We start from the raw sequence: 10,000 nt of genomic DNA, 5'->3' as shown, positions 1-10,000 counted from the left end.
AACGATGTGTGGGATTTTCTGAGTACTTTACTCCCACTACTTTTTTTCAACTAGTACTAATGACAAGAAACTAATGTCATTATTTACCCCAAGCCTTAGGGGTTAACCAGTGTTTTTTTTTTTTTTTTTTTTTTTTTTGTGGGGGTACTTGGGACAATTCCAAAAGGATTCAGAAGACTGCACTATTAGGAACAGCTAGAATCCTCTGACAAGTAATGAGGTTGCAGGATGTGACTTGTATTAAGAACTGAGAGACTTCACTAATAATAATAATAATAATAATAATAATAATAATAATAATAATAATAATAATAATAATAATAATAAATCATAATAATAATAATAATAATAATCTTATGAGAAATGATTTAGAAATACATGAAACAAGAAATATAAGTGACAGAAAGCGACGTTTCGATGCATCTTGCGCCATTATCAAGGTCACAAAGATAAAATGCATTTGGCACTCTTTTATGCAAATTCGTTTCAACTTAGCCTTTTCACAAACCGCATTTTATCTTTGTAACCTTGATAATGGCGCAAGATGCACCGAAACGTCGGTTTCTGTTACTTATATTTCTTGTTTCAATAATAATAGTAGTAATAATAATAATAATAATAACAACAACAACAACAACAACAACAACAACAAGAAACTTACTGACCCCATTCCTTAGGGTTTTTCTTAGGGCCAAAGGGGGATAGAAAGAAACATAACAGTTTAAAGAACCCTAACTGGTTGGAAGCAAGTTACAGTAGCTATTTAAAAACCCCAAAAAATGGGGATTAACAGCACAAAGAAATCCACCCTGCCAGCAGAGCCTTTCTTAACTCGACAAGAAAGAAAGGACTCTGCAGAAATCATGTAAAGTCTTTCTTGAGTATGCACAAGGTGTTGCTTGGAGATAATTTCAACCCTAGGCCAAGTCTCAATCACACTGATTTTTGTACCTGAAGGCTCGATTTTGACATTCGCCTTGTCAAAAATATGATGTTATGCACTGCCTAAACCAGTTTGCCTGGAGTGACTAGCCCAGAAACTTGGGCTGCAGTGACTTAAAAGACTTGATGTGATTTCTGCAGAGCCTCTCTTGCTCGCCATCTGGTGAGTTTAGAGAGGTTGTGCTCCCAGGGTGAAATAAATCTAGCCAGTGGCCAGAATGGTTTTTCAAACCTGTGAACACAAACTCGCAAGTCTGTTGTCTGATGAAAATTTACAGCATTTGTGACATTTACTTTTCTCCCATCTGAAGAATCCCTTATTAGATGGTGGAGACCTGTCAACAGTCATTGAAAGGGGACCAATAGGAGGCAGTGAGACAGATGGCTATTCAAAATATCACAATAGAAGTGGGGTGAGTTGGTACTAAATTAAGTCAAACTGAGCTGCAGCTCTCTATTGCCTCTCAAACCAGACTTGAAGTGAGGTCGATGCCAAAAGCAGCCAGAAATACATGGTACTTCAAATAAATTAGATACGGGGGGTCACACCGGTAAATATTAATAATAATTTTTACAACAGTTGCTTGGAATCTGAAAATGTGATTAGCTAATTTGCCATTATCAGTAAGAGTCTTGAAACGCTGCTTTTGTCAACATGTCACGCAATGCCTTTTCAGCTCTCAAACATGAATGACTCAATCAGAAACAATCATTTTGGGAAATAAACCAATCAGATTGTGAGAAATTATAGACAACGCTTGCTCTTTCTTTGTATCACTATCTTGGTCATTCTCTGAAATAAACATTTTCTTTGATGTTAAATATTGTGGGGTTCAACGATACATTTATTCGTCATCACAGTGGTCAAAATGATGTGGGCTCTTTGTTTGTAAGGTACTGAAGTTGGATAGGTTGCTATTTTTTCCTAATTTGTTTTAGACTGGAAAAATCAAACAGTTGACTGAGAGCCATGAAATACAGTTGGCTTCTAGCGAGGTTGCACTCCTTGCCATGTTTTCCAATACCTTTCTGATACAATTCTACTGTGTGTTTTTATCTTGTTAGTTAAGTGGTTCTGACAGAAGTCTGATGAATGCTTTCAGAGAAATTGGTGTCATGGCAGATAGAATAAATCTTCCCAGAAAAATACAGGTGTGGATTCCTTTTAGAATGTTTTACATTTTTTTAAAATAAAAATACCAAGGCTCAATTTATTATTTTAGAAGACTGGGTATCAAGGCTGTTGCCTAACAGGAGCCCGGTAGCCTGGGGCTCCCAAAGAATAGCTCTGGGCGCCTTAATTTTTCACAGCAACACCTTTCACTTCATATGTTGGGCTCATAAGTTCTCAGCATTTAGCTCTGAGGGCCCCTTTAAAATTTTCTTAGGCAGAAGCCTTGGGTATTATTTTTTGTTATGGACCTCAATGATCAGGGGTTTGTAAAAGGAAGGGCAAGTTAGCCAGAATTGGTAAGGTGCTTTAAGACATTTTTTGGCAGCACTTAAAGTTAGTGACCAACTCTTTGTGGATGCAATGTCATTAAACTTTGTTTCTTCTTAAAGAGTTTGATTTCATCAACATTCTAAGTTAAATTTGCCCGCCAACCACAACAGAGATAATTTAAATTGGATAGAATTGGACCGGTTGATATGATATCAATAATAGACTCGTAAACTTGTCAGTCCTGGGAAGTATAGATGTAAAGGGTTCAAATGTTTTCTTGGTTTAATTTTTTTCAAACTAGTTCAATTTTAATTTTTTTTGTCTAATATTCATTATCGTAATCTAAAAGAAATTTAAGTCAAAATTGAAGTGGTTAAAAAAAATTTTAAACACGAAAGAAATTAAACCACAACACAGTTACGAGAATGCAAGTGAGAGATGGTTAAATGTCCGAAAGATTTGACACTAATGCTAAGAAATAAAATTTATCAATCATGGCAGTTATTGGAGAGCAGTTGATTCCAATATATTTGTCAGCACTATAGCTTTTGCAGAACCCGGGCATGCTTAAAGTGTTTAGGTAACCTTTCCACAATTTCTGGGCAAGAAGTGAGCAAATTCCGTGAAACGGTTGAAAGCCAGCCTTGATTTATGCTTGCTTCACCAATTAAACTACAATTTTTCCCTTCCATCTAGCTCATCCCAGCTCCCAATGGACTTATTATAGCTTAGTTGGTAGAGCAAATGCAACACAATCACACAATCATGAGTTCGAATGCCATTCAAGCCTTCCTTTGCAACTGCTGAAGTTGCTGAATTAACTGCGATGATCTTTCCAACTTTCATTTCGGTTATTATTTCAGTTGATAGAAGGAGTTGATAATGGAATAACTGTCTTTGTTTCCTAGGATCGTGCCAATCAGCTTTTTAAACAAGTTCATGAGCAGAAAAGTCTAAAAGGCAGAAGCAACGATGCCATTGCGTCTGCGTGTTTGTACATTGCCTGCAGACAGGAGGGTGTGCCCAGGACATTTAAAGGTTGATTTCACCTTCAGCTCATTTACCTTTTTTTCAAATTGGACAACTGCCTTTTAGAAAAGCTTTTGTTTTGCTGGCAAGGAGAATTTACAGAATGAACCAAAGTACGGTACTAGGCGATTGGAAACTAAATAAATTTGAATAGCTTTTGGAAACAAGGTTGAAGAAGAAGTGGTGAGAACTCTCAACTTCTGCCAAATTGTGTTCAGTTTCAATGGCTTACATAGTTTTGCAAACAGCTCTTCTTTGGGGAACCATTCTCATCCTGAAGTAGTTGGGGCTCCCACCTGTTATTCTGTTGCCAGTAGCAGTTTATTCTTGAAAATATTGTCATCACAGAACATTCCAAATAAGTAACTCATTCTTGACACTGCTATTACCGATTTACAATTATTCCACTCGCGCTTGTTGGATATGAGATGATATAATCATCTCATATCCAACAAGCGCGAGTGGAATAATTGTTTTATTAAAAAAGTCCCCAAAATATAGAAAACTAGACTACAATAAAAATACAAAAATTTGGTTTTATCAACAGAGTTGATAATGTAAATTGGCCACCGTACAGAGATTCTAAAAGCTGACGTTTCGAGCGTTAGCCCTTCGTCAGAGCGAAGCCCGTTAGCCCTTCGCTCTGACGAAGGGCTAACGCTCGAAACGTCAGCTTTTAGAATCTCTGTACGGTGGCCAATTTACATTATCAACTCCGTTGATAAAACCAAATTTTTGTATACTACTTCCCCACCGACGCAGCACCACAGTTTCTTTAGAAACTACCCCTTCATACAATAAAAATAAAAAGGCCCAAAAAATCACACATATGCGTGCCATGTTTGTAGATCATGGTATAGTGGCTCATAACCCATGATGGCCTAGCGAATCAAAACTCTCGAATTGCATTATCCAATGATCCAGTTTTTAATAAATTTCAGATAGTACCAACCGGCTTTGAATATACGATTATCATTATTTCATGACACTGACAGTTGGAAAGGAATTATGGGAATTGAACATTTCGCTTTTGAGATATCCGGACTCGGGACTCGATTCTACGGTTATTAGCATACCTGTCACCGCTCTTAAGCACTAAACCACCGAGTCGCCGCTTGCTTCGCCAAACGTTTTTAACACAATAATCTAATTTATTTGTGATAAGACCGGGCTGTAAACGTGCGCTAACACTCGCTAACAAATTGTTTTAGACAACTAACGAGAAAGGTCAGGCCACACTTAAAACAAAGCTAACCATTTTGAAATCAGCGCTTAGGCTTAATCATTGAATTATAGTGATCCTATTCTAGATGCCAGGCAGCAAATGACAAATATTAAAGGATAGTGAATAGAAGCTGTTCCTGTAAGCCAAAGCTCCGTGTTCAAATCCTGTCCATGGACTATTTTATGTCTTTTCTTTTTATCTGCTACCACAAGTCCTGGGACTTAGACCAGTGTATATCGCATGTAATTATGATTATCATATATTCAACGCTGGGTGATATTATACTATTATCGTAATTCTACTCTCGAAAACATGTTGTAATAAGAGCTCTATATTGCTGATTCTTCATCTCCAAACAAACTTGGCTTCGGTGCGTATCCTTGTTTGTCCTTCTTTATTACAACTCTCTGTCTCGGCGTCCTTTTGCTTCCAGAAATCTGTGCAATAAGCAAAATCTCCAAGAAAGAAATAGGACGCTGTTTCAAGTTAATACTGAAGGCCCTGGAAACAAGTGTGGATCTTATAACAACGGCCGATTTCATGGTATTTAAAAGAAGTCTCAGATCATTGTTTAACATACTGTAAGCTTGGTAAATACACTTTGTATTTGTTTGTAAGGTACTGCAGGATGTTTTTTAGGCAGTGTAGATTGGCAGCGAATTAAGCTGTTGTAAATAGAAAAACGAAAAATTTCTCACAACGTCATCATTTACCCACTCCCATAACATCTACATCTACATGTTGCAGCACTCGGCAAAGTCCCTTTTTGACTTATGGCTGTTTCTGCTTAGGTGGCCTCACACCGTAAGCCTTTTTAGAGACATCATTGCTAAGCCGGCCACTTCTGCTGGAGAGAACAGGACAGCCATGACACAGGGGACTCCATTCCCTACTCTTTTTCGAATAGTGTGTGGCTTCTTTAACATCCCACAGGGAACTTATGTACATAGAAGATATTTGTGAGACGGGGCCTACGGTTTATAGTCCTATCCGAGAAGACTTGAGAAAGTCTTACCATTTGCAGATGAAATTACAATGGAAGTACTTTCTCTTCACTTTATTTTAAGATCCTGAGTGTTGATCCGGCCGGGGTTCGAACGAACCGCGTGACCTCTCGCATGACAGCCCGACGCTCAACCAACTGAGCCACCGGTGCCCGTTTTAGGTTCACGTTTTCCGGAAAACTGGCTATTTGGTCATTTCACCTTGTAGACGTTGCTGCCGTTGTTCTTCCGGCCTTCTTAAGTTATAAGTAGTTTTGTTTCGAATTCAGTGAAAGTGTACATACTTGTACATATTATTTAAAATGGAGAACGTAAGATCTACGACGGCATCGCGGTCGAAAACGATGTGTAAACTATTTTTGTTATTAGTCCTCTTCGTTCAACATTTACAGACGAGCGGAACTATCCCTGATCTGAAATGTGCGAAACGGTGTTGAAGACAGAGAACAATATTAAATTCCCTGTTTTCAGGTTCACGTTTTCCGGAAAACTGGGTATTTGGTCATTTCTCCTTGTAGACGTCACTACTGTTGATCTTCCGGCCTTCAATACGCAAACTTGGATCGAGAATGAAAAAGATGGGAATATAATAATTTTAGTGTCTTTCCTATCCCCCCCCCCCTCCCCTCCCTGTGGAATAAAGCACTTAGTACTGGTACAGACACAACTGAACTCGGGATGAACTGATGAATTTAGGTTCTTTGCATGCACGACCGAACAACACATTATCCTTATGTTATCCTTGTTGTTTTTCATTATAGTCTCGATTTTGTTCCAATCTCGGTTTGCCGTCAAATGTACAGAAGGCTGCTACCCATATTGCCCGTAAAGCGGTTGATTTAGATTTAGTACCTGGGTAAGTAACGGTTCTTCCAATTCAGTCATGAATCAATACCATAAGGCAACAAGCAAATTAGAGAATACATGAGAGTTGGAGATCTTCGCTATAGAAAGCCATAACTTTCTATTGTAATCTTTATACTTTCGGTCTTGAAGTTTTGTCTTGTGGTGTGGTTTTGTCATTATGTGGTGAGGTTTTGTCATTACGTGTATGTGACGAGGTTTGATGGTTACGTGTTGTGTTTCCATCATGATGGAAACACAACACGTAATATAACCAACAAAGCACGTCACATAATGACAAAAACCACACCACATAATAATGTTACCACAGTACACTATGACAAGACCAAAAGAATAAAGATTACACAAGAAAGTTACGGCTTTCCATACTTTGCAGTTAGCAGAAACTTAAGCAGATGAGGAAGAAAGCCTGGAAAACATCGAGGCTTGAACCGGGCCTTACTTGACTGTGGTGATCTCCAACTCTCATGTATTTCAACAAGTCAGATATAAGAACATTTCGTATATTCTACATCACTCAAATCAGAGAATCTTGCCAACTTACCAAGAGGGAAACTTTCCTTTCGACTGCGTTTGCGCTTTGGCGTAACGATTTGTGAAGTTGTGTTGGGTGTGGTGGCACCGGATTCTCGATCTTGAAGCCGGTATTTCGACGAATAGTTTAATAATAATAGCTTATTCCCAAGAGCATTTCATAAAAATCTCATCGCTCTTACAGTATTCAAAGTGAAAAGTATTAAGCCCTAACCTAGGTACGACCCGGGTTCGTTATCGTCATGTGAACGTTACTAACCCGGATTCCGCCTGGTTTAGATGTTGAACTTGGGTTACTTTTGAAGAAGTAATTAAGTAAAGTACGATCGTCTGGGTGAGTGTAGTCCTGAGAAGGACTCTTTGAGATGACATTGACTGACGTTTCGACAACCTGAGCGGAAGTCATCTTCAAAGTCAAGTGACTCTGAAGTCTTGACTCTGAAGATGACTTCCGCTCAGGTTGTCGAAACGTCAGTCAATGTCATCTCAAACAGTCCTTCTCAGGACTACACTCACCCGGACGATCGTACTTTACTTAATTATGATATGACTCCTGGGTTCAAACCATTTACGATTTTTTTCAAGAAGTGTCGTGTGAACGCAAACCTGGGTCGAACCCGGGTTAATTTTAATTTCACACGTGCGCGCTTGTACGTTTAGCCATCGAGCGTTGCGTTTGCGTATTTCATGCCGCCATTTTTTCCGAATATATTCAACGTGTCGAATAGGTGACGAGATTTGCCTCGAAATCTCCAAGGGCACCCAACGATCAAATTAAGCCAAAAGCCTTTGAGTGACATTTCTAGGCTCCTTGTAATGTATAAAAGACTGTCTAAAGAGATGTTCTTTTCACCTAGACGAATTTCATCTGTTCGGATATCTTAGCGGAAAATTGAAGTGTCCGAAAATTTTAGGGAATGAAATCCTCATTTCAGAAATTGCCAGCTGAACGTTACTTTCTAAGAACTTCCCAGCGAACCATTTGCTCATACCTTTTTACTTTTTAAGCGCGAAAATTTGCAAAAATAACCTTTCCGAAAACGTAAGGGACTACAGTTTGACTCAGTTTGACTCTCCCGAACACATATTTCACCGAAGATTATCGTTGGATGCCCTGAATCGCCACCATGAATAAAGAATTGTCGTCCGCCATATTGTCGCTATTGCTACATTCGAAGTCTTGTTCTGGAATCAAATGCGCATGCGTGAAAACAATCAGTTTTCTGCACTTCTTCGTGTGAACAAAGTAGGGGCGAACTCGGTTCGAACCTAGGTTAGTTTATACCGTGTGAATTGGGCTTAAGATCACAAAGAAATAATTCATAAACATACATCGAACGTTAGAATTTAAGAAAAATGTTGTAAGCCGAATTTGAAAAGCCTCGACAGATGGAGCGCAGGTAGTAAAAGCGCGACCACTATAATTCTTAGTTCTAAACACTGGTCTGTGGAGTTGCAAGGCGTCATTCGCGTTGGAGCGGAGACGCCTATTCGGTTGATCCAAAAATATCAAGTCGCTCAAACGGTCCGGTCCGATCCTCTTATTTTAGAAAACTGGTCTGTCAACAGATTACAAGACCCGAAGAAACAACCCAATTTCAAGGTTTTATGCCTCTGAAATACGCCCGAAAATTTCGAGACTTTCCAGAGACCGACCCCACTCGTATTATGTTTAAGAAGTACTTATTATTTAGAAACCTTAAACCTTAAAGCTTAGGTTTCTAAATAATAAGTACTTCTTAAACATAATACGAGTGGGGTCGGTCTCTGGAAAGTCTCGAAATTTTCGGGCGTATTTCAGAGGTTCTGACAAATGATGGTGAAATTGTTCTTATTGGAGACTTTAACCTGAATTATTTGAACCCGACTTCTGCGACAAAGCATTTTCAGCAAACAACAAAATCTTTTCATCTGAAACAAACAATCACCAAGCCCACTCGAATCACTGAGGAGACTAGAACTTTAATTGACCTATTTCTAACATCAAGACCAGAATTGTACACCTGCGGTGTTATTCCAATCGGCTTCTCTGATCACTGTGCTATTTTCGGAGTCAGAAAACTCCACAACATCAAGCGCCCTCCGCCTAAAATTATTCAGAGCAGAAATTATAAAAATTATGACCCTGCATTCTTTAGCGACAATTTGAATAAGATCCCATGGGATATTCTCGAAATGGAATCAACGTCAAATGAAGCTTGGATTGTTTTCAAAGATCTTTTTTTGACAGTTGCTGACAAACATGCGCCTGTTGCCACGCGAAGAGTTCGCGGGTTTTCAGTTCCATGGCTAACATCAAGTATAAAAGAATTAATGACAGAAAGGGATTACCATCATAAAAAAGCGATCAAAACAAATCAAGAACTGCACTGGAGCAAATACAAGCGCTTACGAAACACCGTTAGCAAGAAAATGAAGAAAGCAAAATCGGATTATTATTCTTCTCGCTTAACAGAAACCCAAGACCCAAAAACAATGTGGGAAATCCTGAAAGAAATCATGCCAAACAAGAAAAATGCCGGTGTGCCAAAAACCGGCAGTTTGTCTGCATTAAAGTTCAATCACTTCTTCACTTCCATCGCCAGAAAACTGTGTGAACGATTTCAACTAAGCACTTACATAAAGCCACTAACACCAAGAGTAAATAACAAATTTTCTATGGAAGAAGTGAACGAAATGTTTGTCTGTGATGAACTGAAGAATCAAAGAAAGCTACTGGTCTAGATGGAATGTCTGCAAGACTTTTAAAGGATGCAGCTTCTGTGATAGCCAAACCCATTACTTATATTATTAATCTGACTATTTCAACTGGCGAAATTCCACCTGAACTTAAAGAAGCGAAAGTTACGCCTATATTCAAGAACGGTAAAAGAACCGAAGAAAGTAACTATAGGCCTATATCCGTGTTGCCCCTAGTCTCCAAGGTTATGGAGCGTGCAATCCAAGTACAGCTTGTGA

General features: G+C 38.8%; 2 protein-coding genes across 2 annotated transcripts in view; one reads left to right on the top strand and one right to left on the bottom strand.

The window, feature by feature from the left end:
• The window catches only part of LOC137984468 (protein C10-like), a 236,392-nt gene that overhangs the window by 9,315 nt on the left and 217,077 nt on the right, over window positions 1-10,000 (bottom strand). The window lies entirely within an intron of this gene.
• Window positions 1-10,000, top strand: part of LOC137984436 (transcription initiation factor IIB-like) — a 20,626-nt gene that overhangs the window by 3,307 nt on the left and 7,319 nt on the right. Inside the window, exons 4-8 of the mRNA XM_068831612.1 lie at window positions 1,254-1,355; window positions 2,008-2,094; window positions 3,295-3,424; window positions 5,074-5,183; window positions 6,406-6,500. Of these exons, the coding sequence (XP_068687713.1) occupies window positions 1,254-1,355; window positions 2,008-2,094; window positions 3,295-3,424; window positions 5,074-5,183; window positions 6,406-6,500 (524 nt within the window). The remainder of the gene's footprint in view (window positions 1-1,253; window positions 1,356-2,007; window positions 2,095-3,294; window positions 3,425-5,073; window positions 5,184-6,405; window positions 6,501-10,000) is intronic.

This window comes from Montipora foliosa, chromosome 2 (genome assembly GCF_036669935.1).
Source record: "Montipora foliosa isolate CH-2021 chromosome 2, ASM3666993v2, whole genome shotgun sequence".
Classification (NCBI taxonomy): Eukaryota; Metazoa; Cnidaria; class Anthozoa; order Scleractinia; family Acroporidae; genus Montipora; species Montipora foliosa.
Note: the sequence above shows the minus strand (reverse complement) of the source record. Positions and strands in the feature narration are given on the sequence as shown.